This window comes from Penaeus monodon, chromosome 26, assembly GCF_015228065.2.
Source record: "Penaeus monodon isolate SGIC_2016 chromosome 26, NSTDA_Pmon_1, whole genome shotgun sequence".
Classification (NCBI taxonomy): domain Eukaryota; kingdom Metazoa; phylum Arthropoda; class Malacostraca; order Decapoda; family Penaeidae; genus Penaeus; species Penaeus monodon.
The window spans coordinates 26,370,619-26,385,618 of record NC_051411.1 but is presented as its reverse complement, the minus strand read 5'-3'; the positions used below and the strand labels follow the sequence as shown (position 1 = coordinate 26,385,618).

At 42.0% G+C, this 15,000-nt stretch overlaps 3 protein-coding genes across 5 annotated transcripts in view; 1 reads left to right on the top strand and 2 right to left on the bottom strand.

Annotated features, from left to right (window-relative positions):
- The window catches only part of LOC119589637, a 1,420-nt gene extending 65 nt beyond the window's left edge, over positions 1 to 1,355 (bottom strand). The window contains exons 1-2 of the mRNA XM_037938232.1: positions 1,314 to 1,355; positions 1 to 400 (exon numbers count right to left, since the gene is read on the bottom strand). The exon at positions 1 to 400 is cut by the window's left edge and continues 65 nt beyond it. Coding sequence (XP_037794160.1) covers positions 1 to 400; positions 1,314 to 1,355 — 442 coding nt within the window. The remainder of the gene's footprint in view (positions 401 to 1,313) is intronic.
- LOC119590027 (gamma-butyrobetaine dioxygenase-like) overlaps positions 1 to 13,746 on the top strand; it is a 17,795-nt gene extending 4,049 nt beyond the window's left edge. Inside the window, exons 2-12 of one of the 2 annotated variants that reach the window (XR_005230229.1) lie at positions 4,526 to 4,626; positions 4,795 to 4,934; positions 6,257 to 6,441; positions 7,235 to 7,430; positions 9,063 to 9,290; positions 9,411 to 9,541; positions 9,698 to 9,857; positions 10,288 to 10,418; positions 10,706 to 10,771; positions 11,326 to 11,961; positions 12,432 to 13,302. Coding sequence is in view for 1 of the 2 variants with exons in the window: in XM_037938751.1 (XP_037794679.1) it covers positions 4,545 to 4,626; positions 4,795 to 4,934; positions 6,257 to 6,441; positions 7,235 to 7,430; positions 9,063 to 9,290; positions 9,411 to 9,541; positions 9,698 to 9,857; positions 10,288 to 10,418; positions 10,706 to 10,771; positions 12,432 to 12,447 (1,335 nt within the window). In the remaining variant the exon portion in view is untranslated. Of the gene's footprint in view, positions 1 to 4,525; positions 4,627 to 4,794; positions 4,935 to 6,256; positions 6,442 to 7,234; positions 7,431 to 9,062; positions 9,291 to 9,410; positions 9,542 to 9,697; positions 9,858 to 10,287; positions 10,419 to 10,705; positions 10,772 to 11,325; positions 11,962 to 12,431 lie in introns of both variants that reach the window. The other variant, XM_037938751.1, reaches the window with a different exon arrangement.
- The window catches only part of LOC119590028, a 13,606-nt gene continuing 12,205 nt past the window's right edge, over positions 13,600 to 15,000 (bottom strand). For both annotated transcript variants that reach the window (XM_037938753.1, XM_037938752.1), the window contains exon 5: positions 13,600 to 15,000. This exon is cut by the window's right edge and continues 2,490 nt beyond it. The gene's annotated coding sequence lies outside the window, so the exon portion shown is untranslated.

Genomic DNA, 15,000 nt, shown 5'->3' with positions numbered 1-15,000 from the left:
CGTCCTTGCACATGAGAGTCACATGGCACTCAAAGGTCACATAACACTCAGAGGCCACATGGCACTCAAAGGTCACATGACACTCAGAGGCCACATGGCACTCAAAGGTCACATGACACTCAGAGGCCACATGACACTCAAAGGTCACATGACACTCAGAGGCCACATGACACTCAAAGGTCACATGGCACTCAGAGGCCACATGGCACTCAAAGGCCACATGACACTCAGAGGCCAAATGGCACTTAGAGGTCAAATGGCACTCAAAGGTCACATGACACTCAGAGGCCACATGACACTCAAAGGACACATGACACTCAGAGGCCACATGACACTCAAAGGTCACATGGCACTCAGAGGCCACATGGCACTCAAAGATAATATGGCACACAGAAGTGATCTAACACATAGCCCAATGGAGGTCGTGTAGCATTCAGAGGTTACATGGCACTCAAAGGTTGCATGACAAGCGAATGTCACTTGATGCAGGAAGGCCACACGACACACAAGGGACACAGCGCTGAGAGGACATTGTCATGCGGGAGGTGTCATGGCGACTCGAAAAGCCAAGCTAGGAAGGGAACTTGTGTGTGTGTGTGTGTGTGTGTGTGTGTGTGTGTGTGTGTGTGTGTGTGTGTGTGTGTGTGTGTGTGTGTGTGTGTGTGTGTGTGTGTGTGTGTGTGGGTAGGAGTGGGTAGGTGTGCATGATTGGTAATGGATTAAGAGAGAGAGAGAGAGAGAGAGAGAGAGAGAGAGAGAGAGAGAGAGAGAGAGAGAGAGAGAGAGAGAGAGAGAGAGAGAGAGAGAAGAGAAGAAAGAAAGAAAGAATAAGAGAGAGAGAGAGAGAGACAGACAGAGACAGAGACAGGGGGGGAGAGGGGGAGAAGTGGGGAGGGGGTGAGAGGAGAGAAGAGAGAAGGGGGAAGAGAGAATAGAGAAGGGAGAAGAGAGAAGAGAGAGAGGAGCGATAGAGAGTTTACATCTTATGCGTAGGAGCAGACACGAGGGCTGGACACGTGACGGCTTTTCATCGTTCAATATTTGCGCCTTTTGTTCACTCACTTGTTCACCTCTCTGTTCGTCTCTAGTTAATTTTCATTCACTAGTTGAATTCTTTGTCTGTTCCCTTATTAGGTCGTTCGCGTGTGCCCTTTCCCTTATTCCTTCCTACACCTGTTCCAGTGTTCATTAAATTTTGTTTTTCCCTTTGTTCCTTCTCAAGTCCATTCCTCTGTCTATTCTCTCGTTCCTTATTCCCGTATTCCCCCATATATTGGCCCATTCCCCATGTTATTCCCTCATTTCTTACTTACATATTTATCCATGTATTTGTCCATTTCCCGTTTCATTCCCATGTTCCCTGGTCAGTCCTTTTCCCGAACAGATATCCATTCTTCCATTCCCTTGTCCGATTCCGTGTTCATTATGCTTTGTGTTCACGGGGCGCTTTGCCTCTTCATGACTGTTGTTTGGGTGCGCTTTGTCGGTCCAGCAAAAGGCTGACGGAGCTAAACAACAGGATATAGATAAACCAGAAATTTATGCTCAGTGACACCCACTCGATTCGGGTTCGCTGGGTGGAGTGACGGGGAGGAGGCGAGGGGACGGGGGGGAGAGGCGAGGGGACGGGGGGGAGGCGAGGGGACGGAGAGGAGGCGAGGGGACGGGGAGGACGCGAGGAAGTTGAGAGATAAGGGGGATCTAATCTGTCTTTTTTTCTTTCTATTCTTTACTTTTCTCTGCCCCCCCCCTCTCTCTCTCTCTCTCTCTCTCTCTCTCTGTATATATATATATATATATATATATATATATATATATATATATATATATATATATATATATATATATATATAAGTATGTGTGTGTGTGTGTGTCTGTGTTATATATATATATATATATATATATATATATATATATATATATATATATATATATATATATATATATATATATATATATAGTTATATCTATATATATTTATATATATTTATTTATTATATTTATGTGTATATATGTATGCTTGTATGTGTAAATATTTGATATATATCTGGGCTTATACATATATATATGTAAAATAGAGAGAATGATTACCTAAAAAGGTAACACCGGCACTCTCCGTGGAAAGGAACTGGGGACCCTACCACGTACTCACTCCAAGAGCATCACAACATGAAAACTACAATTAAGTATCATGCTGTGACCACGGCGGCTCAGACATGAACCTACCGTTAAAAGAAGAAGAAGTGTATGTTTGCCATAATGCCTCAACCGGTCTTATTGTATTTACTTAGACTTACCTAACCTAAAATATCCAGCGTGAACGCCTTCCAAGATTTACCGTTGATCTCCGCAAATATCGGTTCACAAAGTGATAAGGTGCGACGCTGGGCGATAAGATTGACTCATGTAACTTCGGAGAGAAAACACCCTGTGGCCCCCTCGTTCAGGCCTGATGCCACGTGTAAGACAGGCTTGAATTAACTGTTTATATTGACGTATGTTTTATGAAAAGAGCTTTGCCGGGCGGTGGGGTGAGTGGCGAAGCGAGGACGGGAAGGAAGACAGCGTTGAGGGTGCAGTCACGACATGTCCATGCGCAATAATTGCACATGTGAACCCGAGGTCACACGCACACAACACCCAGTAGGCTCAAGGTCGGTGGTACGCCAAGCAGCCGGGCGACGAGAGGCCGCTTGGCTTGTCCTTGTCATGCACCGATTCCTTATTGTCTATCTGTGTATCACTCCATTTACCTTCTCCCTCTCTCTACTTACCTACCTATTCATCTATTTGTCAGTCAGTCAGTCCTTCTGTCTGTATAGCTATTCATCTGTCTATTTATCTGCATAGTTAGGTAGGTAGATAGAGAGATTCATTCTACAGCCCCGGCGTTTTTCTTATAGTTATCGGCTCAAACTGGTTTAGAGTGACTACAGGCAGATATGTGGAGATATGGGCTACACCTCACTGATGCAGAGAATCGCAAGGCAGATGTAGTTTCCCTTGGCAACAGCGCATTTCCTCAAAGTTATTGTGTTTATCATATTGCAGTGTGAGGTCACCCACATGCTTCCATGGGCATATGCTGTTGCCTTCCTGATCTGCATAGTTGCAAGACAGTTATTTTACGTGTTTGGAAACTACATGCACTGGGGCAGATGTCCTTCGTCTCGACAGATTTCTGTATCCGTAATACCGTATTATTTACGACCATTGCACGCGGAAATACACTCATTCACTCATCTGACGGGACGCTGCAGTACGTATACGAGTTTGTTATTAAATGAAGATTCGGCGTCCATTTTCGATGATCCTCAGAATTATATAAATTCTAATGTAAATATAAACGCACGTAGCGCAAAGTGACTATGTTACATGTCTTATGCATACCACTGAATGTCAGAATTCGACTAGCATGTAACAAGCAAACGGTGCATATAGTTTTAGAATACTTCTTGCTTGGAACTCGCTTTATCGGAGCTTCCTGCGGGGAGAACACGCCTGACGTGCACTTTTCTGAGGTCTAAATTTGTAGGGTAAAGCATTATGTCTAATCTACGGTTCACATAAATAAAAAACAAAGGAGTAGCATGTAACCGCGAGAAGTAGGCGTGGTTGCTTGTACTTGTGGGTTGATAAAACATGCAATGTTGGAGCAACTAAATGCAAACTTTACTGTTCCTGAAAGGATACAGGCGAACAGCTGTATACTTTATCACATGAGTGCCACTTAACATGGTAAATCCTTGAAAAATATTGCGATTTGTTGGCAAGGTTGTTCATCATGTGTGGTTAGCTGATATCGTGAAACTGTGAATGATTTTCTTCTCTGAGGAAGATCATGTTGGTGTCGAACTATATAGAGGTTAGCAAATGTCATTATATCACGTTTTTCAAAGTTGGCAGCCCTGAGCGACAGTGCAGCCGGTCTAAGCCTGGAGGCCGCCATGTTGAAGCTGTCTACTAAAGGAAATACATACCGATAATAAACAGTTTCGTAATCTAGATCAAATAATTTGTTACAGAACCTGTTGCTCTGTATCTAGCAGTAGTTGAGATTTAACCACCTGATGACACGATAATCCTTAATCAATGTTTGTAATTGCACATAGGGAATTAGTGCAGAACATACCAAATGATGACTTTATATTGACGTTGTTGAATATGTTAATAACACACATTTTGTTCTCTGAAACCCTAACTACTAAATTTCCCAGTACTATCAGTGCTAGGACTCTGAATACTAATGGGGCGAGTGTGTGCGACTTAGTTTATGGCCGATTTTTACTTATTACCACATATCAAATTCTTATGTCTGATCACCCTTACGCAATCAGACAGGAGGCTAAATAAGGGACTAAACCTAAAACAACGGAGGGTCAGACTAGATGAACTGTTATCACCGACTCTGTAATAGCATTAAAAAATGGTAGGCATACTCTCGTTAGTAGAATCCTTCATATGCCAAGTGACTGTCCTGTGACTGTCCTCTGCGACATATCCTGGTAACAAGTGTTCTCCTCAGTTCCAGAAAGGCCCCCAAGATGTCCCTGGCGACGAGTCTCCGGCTTCTGCGGCGCGTGGCGGTGCCTGCCCTGCAGCCTTCCCGCGGCCTCCACGTCAGAGGTCAGTCCACTTACCTCGTCTGCTTGCCTCATTTGCCTTCGTCGTACCTGCGTGTACTCCTTATCCTATCTGTATAAATATTTTCCGGATATTCATCAAAACGGACTCATTATCACCAATAAGCCTACCTGATACATCATTTCATGCTTTCATACGTCGGCCCCTCAGGTAAGGCGACGATGGTGTCGGCCGCCATGCGAGCCGACCTGGCCAGCCCCCCCGCCATCCAGTCCGCCCTCCCCGCGCAGCACCTTACCGCCAAGGTCATGTTCGACGACCACACCTACGCCGACTTCAAGTACATTTGGGTAGGTGCTGCGGCGTGCTCATGTCCGTGTTTATGTCTGTCTCCCAGTCTATCTATCTACTAGTGTGTCTGTCTATCCATTTATCTATCCATCCATCTATCTGTCCGTCAGTCTGTCTGCCTACCTATCTATCTATCTATCTCGGAGGCTCGTTGCGTGGACGTGGTTCCCGGAACGCGGGTCGCCCCTTGGCCCCGCGGCGGTCATTACGAGCGAGCCACGACTCGCGCGTCGCAGTTCTTTCTTGAAATTCCCGGAAAGCTGCGACACGCGGGAACGGCAGACGGGTACGCGGACCGAAAAGTTCGTCGGATGATGCTGAGCGTGAAGCTTCGTTTCTTCTGTTTATCCTATACTCAGCTAAGCTACGCTAAAGTATGCTATGTTGCGCTATGATATGATATACTACGCTATGCAATGCTAACATAAGCTAATCTAATCGGGCGACAGCTTCTAAGAAACGAGTGTGTACTACGTCAATTAATGTCTCAAGAAGTTTTTTTTTTCCGAATAGTACTAATATGCGTATCTTTTTCTGCAGAACTTTGTAAAAGCACAATATCCTATTATGTATTTATTAACAGCTGATATGAGAAGGAGATACAATTTCGAGATGAATATTTGGTTTCTATAAAAGGGTTTTATTTGTCAGTGCGTCATTTCGACTCCCAACCTTATTCACTCTCCTTGAGATGTAGATTACCGAATTTGTTGATCATTTGACTAGATGACCCTTTGTTTGGATTCGTGATCTTATCTATCGTATCTCCCTTATTAAACTGTGTAATCTGTCCGACAAGCTGTAATTTGTTCCAGCGTTCACCTTGTTGCCCTTCATACTACAAGGAAAGTGATACCGGTGGAAAGTGTAACATTTAGCTTGTTAAACTTTTACCTTGTCCATAAATGTCTCCCAGATTCATCCGTTGATGATGAATATAGATGTGTTTATCTTTACAACCTCCACACTTACATCGCTTGTTTTATGCGTATTTATTGAATGTAGATGCGGTTAGAGTCGTAGATAATTGGTTTGATAAACAGGTCCGTTTCACAAAGCCAAACCTGGATTGAGACATAATTTCAGAATCACAAATTTCATCATTGTATTGGTAAAACTTATAATTCGAAGCTAAGTAATTATCGAATCAAGTTCACACGCAGATGCACGGCCACCGAGCGAGACGCGCCCTTGGGTTTGGAAATTGAGCCTGGAATTACTGTTTCTTTCGCCCCTCTTCCCCAACAGCGCCACCGAATATTTCTCCCTCGGCCCCTCTTCCCCACCGACTAACCTCCCCTCTGTCCTCGCTCCCCTCCAGCTGCGGGACAACTGCCAGTGCCCGAAATGCATCGACGCGAGCACCAAGCAGAAGCTGGTGGACACGCCCAACCTCGACGTCAACCTGAAGCCTCTTTCGCTCACCATCAACGGGGAGGGGAAGCTGGAGATCTCGTGGGCGGAGGCCGACGGGAGCGAGCACATCTCCGTCTACGACCCTGCATGGTAAGCGACACGCCCCTCTCTTCGTCTTTCTCTCTTTATCTATGTGTCTGTCTGTCTGTTTGACTCTCTCTCTCTCTCTTTCGCTCTTTCTTTTGTGGCCTTGCATTTCATTAAATCTCGTTACTTTTACCACTTTTTTTTCCCTCGTAGCCTCTATCTTAACCTATTTTAATTACTTCCAACGGTACTCTACGCTCCCTCTTTATCTCCTACTTGTACTTATTCCCTTCTATCTCATTTTCCTCATCTTTATCGCACACTTACCTGCAGATGATTTATGATCCTGTTTGACCTTGCCCTTTCTTCCTCCGAGCCTTCCATTAGGCCCAACTTTAGCCTCCGGGCCTAAGATACTGCCCTTCCTTAATCAAGGATGACCCAGAACCAAGTTGCCTTTGAGTAATGACTCGAGAAAATGTTTATGGTTCTTTGGTGTTCCTTTTATGACTATACCATTACTGATGTATTTTACCGCATGTGTCCGCGGAGGATTTGTTTGTTGTGTGGAGGACTAGAAAATAAATGTAAAGTTTTATTGTGATATATTAAATAGTAAAAAAAAATAAATAAATGTTCGGACGTGTAATGTTTCATCAGATTAAATTCTATTTGTTACTCCGCACAGAAAACTGAGATGACGTCAGATAGTATATGACGATCATAAGACACGATTTACCCCACACCGCCTACGCGCAAACATCCGTAACCCCCCCTCCCCCCCCAAAAAAAAAATAAAAATAAAAAATACCCCCCCCTTCTCCCCCACACCATCCTTGACCCCTTCCTCCTCCAGGCTCTTCAAGTACGGCCAGTCCTTCATGCACAACAACTTCGCGAGTGACACCGTCGACATGGACCTTCTGCCGCAGCGCCCAGAGATGGAACTGTGGGACCGAACCTCCATCTGGGCCTCCTTCCCCGAACTCTCCTACAACGAGTTCATGGAGACAGAATCCGGCCTCGGAGTGTGGCTGGACATGTTCTACAGGGTGAGGAAGGGGAGGCGGACGAGGAGGAGGAGGAGGAGGAGGAGGAGGAGGAGGAGGAGGAGGAGGAGGAGGAGGAGGAGGAGGAGGAGGAGGAGGAGGAGGAGGAGGAAGCGAAGGAGTGGGTCAGGAAGGGAGGGTACGGAGGGCGAGAGGGAGAGAGGGAGAGAGAGGGAGAGAGGGAGAGGGAGAGGGGAGAGAGAGAGAGAAGAGAGAGAGAGAGAGAAGAGAGAGAGAGAGAGAGAGAGAGGAAGAGAGAGAAGAGGAGAGGAGAGAGAGAGAGAGAGAGAGAGAGAGAGAGATTGAAAGAGAGAGAGAGAGAGAGAGAGAGAGAGAGAGAGAGAGAGAGAGAGAGAGAGAGAGAGAGAGAGAGAGAGGAGAGAGAGAGAGAGAGATGAGAGAGAGAGAGAGAGAGAGAGAGAGAGAAGAGAGAGAGAGAGAGAGAGAGAGAGAGAGAGAGAGAGAGAGAGAGAGAGAGAGAGATTGAAAGAGAGAGAGAGAGATTGAAGAGAGAGAGAGAGATTGAAAAGAGAGAGAGAGAGATTGAGAAGAGAGAGGGAAGGGAGAGGGAGAGAGGAGAGGGAGAGGGAGGAGGGAGAGAGGAAGAGGGGAAGGGGAGAGGGAGAGGGAGAGGGAAAAGAGAGAGAGAGATGAGAGAGGAGAGAGATGAGAGAGTAGAGAGAGATTGAAGAGAGAGAGAGATTGAGAGATAGAGAGAGTGATGAGAGAGAGAGAGAGAGATTGAGAGAGAGAAGAGATGAGAGAGAGAGAGATGAGAGAGAGAGAGAGAGAGAGAGAGAGAGAGAGAGATTGAGAGAGAGAGAGAGATTGAGAGAGAGAAGAGGATTGAGAGAGAGAGAGAGAGATTGAGAGAGAGAGAGAGAGAGAGAGAGAGAGAGAGAGAGAGAGAGAGAGAGAGAGAGAGAGAGAGAGAGAGAGAGAGAGAGAGAGAGAGAGAGAGAGAGAGAGAGAGAGAGGGAGAGAGAGAGAGAGAGAGAGAGAGAGAGAGAGAGAGAGAGAGAGAGAGAGAGAGAGGAGAGAGAGAGAGAGAGATGAGAGAGAAGAGAGAGAGAGAGAGAGAGAGAGAGAGAGAGAGAGAGAGAGAGAGAGAGAGAGAGAGAGAGAAGAGAGAGAAGAAGAGGAGAGGAGAGAGAGAGAGAGAGAGAGAGAGAGAGAGAGAGAGAGAGAGAGAGAGAGAGAGAGAGAGAGAGAGAGAGAGAGAGAGAGAGAGAGAGAGAGAGAGGTGACTTTCACAAATACAGTCTTAAGGAACCCACGTTTCTTGCAGAGATAAGAATTGGACCCAATGCTGCATCATCATGTTTACCACAACCCATGTTATGATTTTCTTATTATCCAAGCTGTTTTATGAAAGATTAGAGTACCTGTCACAAGTATTTAACCTTGACTCACTTTTTGTAAGTTTGATAAAGCAATGTAGATAAGCAAATGTTTTCTATTGGATAGGAAAATGCACTATCACTATTATCTCCTATAAGTAGAATAAGATGATAATAGATAATTATTAGATTGTTCTATTTTTCAAGGAATGGGTGATTGACCTTCCTGCAAAATGTCTCCTGAACTCAACTGCTCAGTGACCATTACTCTGACCTTTGCCACCTGATCTTGCAGTATGGCGTGGCTGTGCTCCGTGGTGTGCCCACAGAGCTCAACAAGATTGTGGATGTGGTGAAGCGGTTCGCATATGTGAAGGAGACACAGTATGGCACCACCTTTGATGTGATCAACAAGCCAGTGGAGGGAGCACATTTGGCCTATACTGGTGTAGCACTGTCACATCACACTGACATGAACTACAGGGAAAAGTCCCCTGGAATGCAGCTGCTTCATTGCCTCAAGGTGTGCTTCATACACTCATCATGTGCTTAAATGCAGTATTGCCTTCCTTTTGACTGTAACAAAATATCTTTGAAGTTTATATCCCTATTTCTTTCTCACCTCCTCTTTTTTCTCTTGCAGGCTAATGACCCCAAGTTGACAGGTGAAGACCCTGGTGGCCGCTCCTTCTTTGCTGACGGCTTCCGGATTGCCAGGTGGCTCGAAGAAAATGAACCAGCTGCCTATCATATCCTCACCTCCACTCCAGTCAGGTACCTGCCTTCACCTCTTGACCACCTCAAATGGATCTAATTTTGAGGGTAAAAGACAGCAACTGGAAGGGAAATAGCAAGAAAGTTGATCACAGAAAGTAAGTTAGCCACCTCTCAACTAAAGCACTAACTGACTTTTCCCTTTGCCTCTTTCAGGTTTTCCATTAAGAATGAGGGCAAGCAGTACTCTGCCCTCTGGCCTATTCTGTGCACCAACACTGACGGTGATGTCACAGAGGTCCACTACAACAATCGCACCATGAAGCCCCTGCAGGCTCCCACCCATGTGGTCACTCCCTTCTACCAGGCTTACAGGGTAAGTACCCATTAAAGGAGACTAAAGATCCAGTGCTATATTTTTAAAGTGGCATGTTTTGTCACTAATAACCTGCAGTATTGGTATATTGCAAAATTATAATAGTGGCCCATAAATAATTGCTACAGTAATACCCTATCATAGGACAAGTTTTATGTTGTAAAGAAACAGAATTGGATACTTTTTTAGAATTTTGATGGTTTATTCACAAACATTTATATAATATTCAATTTCCACATCAAAACTTTGGAATGACATAAGAGATGTGGAAAGTTTATTAATAATAGTCTCTAACACTATAGCTTTAGAATGCCAAAGATAAATGTTTACAATATTATTGTGCATGCTAAGGAAGGCTTTCTCATGGCCATCCCCATGGACATTGATCAACTCTAGTTCCCAGCTATGACATTGCTTGACCTTCCCACAGCTGTTCTCGGAGCGCCTGCGTGACCCTGCCATGGGCTTGGAGTTCAACATGGTACCAGGTGACCTTGTGGCGTTCAACAACCGCAGAGTTCTCCATGGCCGAACTGCCTTTGATGCCTCTAAAGTTGACAGGTGAGGGAGAGGGAGAATAGACCAAAAGGATGACCATAATAAGATATTTTAGCTGCAATTAATTTATAATTCACAAAATTTGAACTGTTGACTGCTTGTGCAGCCAGTTTTATTCTAGAAATTGCCCACCCCTAACTATAGGGAAATAGCAAAAGAAAAAATTCTTGGAGTAAATCTCTTTTCTGCAGATCTCAGTTCAAGTTTCATTTATACAGTCAGTTCTATATTACACTGATCATATTACACAAGTGATAATGATAAACTTTAACCCATTCTTTCTCCGACAGACATCTTCAGGGATGTTATGTGGACATTGATGAGGCCTTTGCGAAATATGATAGCCTTCGCTCAAAGTAAGTTCCACCTGTTTTTTGGGGAGAGAGATTAATTAACATTGCAAACCAAATATATATAGAAAAATCATGATGTATGCTGATGGGTTTAGCTTTTAGTGAGTTGGTGCAGCATATGGGGCCATATTTTCAACTTGTTTGTTTTTATTATTATTATCATTTATTGCCATTACTATTTTTGTTTGTTTGTTTGTGGTGCGGTGGGATTGGCATTATCTCCAAGATCTTTGGATGAATTTGTATTTTGTTATCACATTTTGCTGCATGGGATTTTGAAGTATCCTGTTTGCAGAAGTTTGAAGTACCTACCAACAAATTCATTGGATCAAATGAAGTTAGCCACTTGTAGGTTGTGGTTCTATATCCATTTAGAAAATAATCACTGATATATCTGCTTTGCATTTATTCATTTTTGTTGCACCATAAAAAATATATGAAGAGTGATGGCAGGTATATACACTGCATTCTATCTTTTTTTCTGGCAGCTGTACTGAATTGACTAACCTTAAATGGATAAGAATAACGAACTGTGTGTTTTTTCTCATTCATTTCAGGAAATGAGCACCTCTTCCTGGGTCCTCTAACTACAGGATGCACCTTAGTCAGAAGCCGACACTCTCAGTCACCTCACTTTCACCTCATGTAGTGGCTCTCAAAAGTGGAATCTTAATTTGGCTTGGGACTCATTGTCAATTCTTCCCTTTTTTAACATTCTTTAAGAGTCAAATTTTAAAGAATTTATTATTTTTTCAAAAGGAGACCAGTTTTGAGTTCACACTAATTATCTTTCTGAGCTCATGCTTTATCAGTATCAGAACACATGTCCTGTTTCTCTATCAGGGTGTGTGTCCCATTTGTGTTATAAAAACAAAACAGAAAAACACAGATGTAAAAAAAGAAGAAAAAAAAAATACTGACAGAGTAGTAAGCTCAGAACATCCCCATATTTCTTTCTTTTTGTATTCTGGGAAAAGTGGTTCATTTGCTTCTCAGATCACTGACTGTGCATGACAATTGACACTATGCTGAAAACAAGCTTCACTAGTACAAATTTATATTTCGTTAAAGTGGAATACATTGCCAAAATATGTAGAATGATAAAAATTGTAATGGGGGAAAGATAACTCAAAGAAGCAAAAGAACTTTTTACCAGTTATATTTTCAGCTTTGCAGCAACACAAACTATCCAGGTGAGTTTAGGTCTTAGGATGCGGGTGATGATTTTGGGATGACAGTTTCAGGGATGTCCCAGTATTAGAATTTCAACACCTTCTATTTTCAACCTCTCTTGGAGTGTGAAAATTTTAGCTGTACAAATTGTGACACTGTTAAGAGAGAAAGAATGAAAGTTCCTTGGAATGTTTTATCATTTGGATCAGAAACAAAGATGTAAATGTGTCCTTTGCATATTTGTCATAAAACTGTCTTTGTCCTTGCTTTCTTACAGAAGTGGCATTTTGCAAAAGAGAAAAGAGAATGAGTTGAGGTTAGTTCCTAGTAGACAGAATTTACATCTTGTTTCTCATCATCATCATCATAATCACCATCATCAAATGAACCTACACTTTTTCCAGCAATCTTTTCTTCAAGATTCTTTTAATTCCTGACACCATGAACTGCATGTATAACAATTATCTAATGTTACTTTTTTCAACTTCAGGTTCCACCAGAACTGAGTGCACAGTCAAGAAGAAGAACGAGGGGGAGGGGAAGGAGAAGCAGTGAGGAGGGGTTAGGGGGAGAAGAATAAGCAGTGAGAAGGGAAGAGGAGGAGCAGTGAGAAGGGAAGAGGAGGAGCAGTAAGAAGGGAGAAGGAGGAGCAGTGAAGAGGAAGGAGAAGTGAAGAGGAAGGATAAAAAGGATAAACGGTGTAAAGAAGGAACAGCGAGGAGGGAGGAAGAGGAAGAGAAGCAATGATAAAACTGTTGTAATATGTCTTTCATCGCTCCTTTTTGCGTGCAATATAAGGAACAATAGGATGTTTGCGACTTAGTTTTAGTCTTATGATATCTGTATTGCAAATCATGTATTAGCTGTGCATATGCAGCCTGAGGTGGATTGTTCAAGGGAAATGATTTTGAGCAAGGCTTTTTACTTTATAAAATTATTTTGTATCTTAAGTTCATCCATTCCATGGTTTATCAAATATCAGCCATTCCATTGATTCATATAACCATTTTTTTAACATTTTCAAAGTGACTTTCATTCCTAAAACAAGGCAAAAATTGGCAATAATTCATATATAACTGCAGATATTAGCAAAAGCTCCCAAATGTATATTTATTTGTAGGTGAAATTTCTGATTTAGATCTGTATCAGGTAAAATAGGTGTACATGTATATGAATCTATTTTATAAGATTTTTATATATATATATAAAACAAATTTATATGAAAGGCTTTGCAGAATATCAAGCCACTGTACAAAAGTATGAGCTGTGTCACTTACTTGTAATACGGTTTAATTTTGTATTGGATATGAAATATTTTGCATAAATACTGATTTACACAGTAATTTACAATATGACAAATATTTATGATTTTGAAATCCCTTCCTATTATTTAAAAAAAGGGTGATTAATAATGTACATGCAGCTCTTTCTCTTTTTCAGTTATTTTATTAATCCCTGAGAGAAAGTTATGTATGTAAAAATATGATTATCACAGATTATTCTTTGAAGAATGAGATGTACCTCTCTATTGCTAAAATCATAGTGTTTTTCTAAGAATATCATTTGCTCTATATACTGGCTATCTCACAGTTAAAATTTAATGCTGGATGGTCAAAAAATGCAATTATATTTTGTAAAGTTTGAATAATTTAAGCTGAGGGATATTTTCAATGATATAATGTTGATAGCATGTACCAATGCAACAATGCAATGCAAACAAGTACAGTCTTACAAGGTTTTGGTAACATTTATTATTAAGACTGACTGTTAAACTTCTATATTTAATGAAGTATACCATAATCCTCTCTAAATGTTTCAATACACCTACTATATTACTGACAGTGGGAAAGGGGAAGCTTCTGTGTGGTAGCTGGACCCTCCAAAAAGATTGAGACCAAACATCTTGCAGTTAACTGTAAGGTTAACCTTTGTGGTACTCTGAAGAGACCCTATGGAGTTCCCTGAGAACCATGTCTGGGGAGATGCACACTTATGCCTGTCACTACCCCTTTTTTTAACTGGCTACTACATTCCACCAGTTATTACTAGCCAGAACCTTTGAAAGTTGGTGTTGTGTTGCTTTACTTGCAACACAGACATTACTTCAGTAGTGGCTCTGTGTTCTGCAACTCCTGAGAATTATGACATCACTTCAGGTGCACATCACTACAAGGGGTAGCTGATTGAAACCAGTGCCTACAATTTATAATTTCTGAATGCCACAACACATGGACATTGTTGCATGACTCTGCCATCATCATCATCAACACTGCCATCATCTCTACCTCCACCAAATAAGACACACATAAGACAGACAACACATTACTAAATATACAATTCATTTACCACCAACAAGAAAAACTGAAGCATCATGCACAAATGTCATATCTATGTCATCTAGTACCAGAAAGAAGAGAAAAAAATACAAACACTGGGTCTTACTATGACAGGACAAAGAACAAGGTGAATGTGTAGATATGATCACACACACTTCACTGCATTCTATAATACATTCTCACACTCTAATGCACAATCTCACAGAGCTACTTGCTGTTAAGACACAAAGGCACAACACAAAGAAGACACAATCATTAAAACTGCATCCCATGAGAATGCACACACATTAGCAGAAAATTATGCTCCAAACTTACACATACCATATATATATCACCCTGTGAAGAGCATTCACTACCAAATACGTAAACCTGTACTACAGATAAAGTCAGAGTATAACAATAATGATAATAATTTAGGGTCAACAGACAGAGATCTTCTGACCAATCAGTTTACATCTGTCTATTGTCCTTATATTATTACACTCAAACACACCTGAAAAATCAACAGACAATGCCATGACATCACATTCTCCCAACAGTTATGGTGAGACTTGGTGAAAGTGGGCTGCCAACCAGCTCTATAAATGGAAGCTTCAGGATGCCCAAGAATATCAACTACTTCTGATGATATATCTGTTTATTACCAAAAATCATGGAAAGGAAAAGGGTAAGCAGAGAGATCATATAGGTCTAGTAATTGATAATTAGTGATGAAACTTTTGT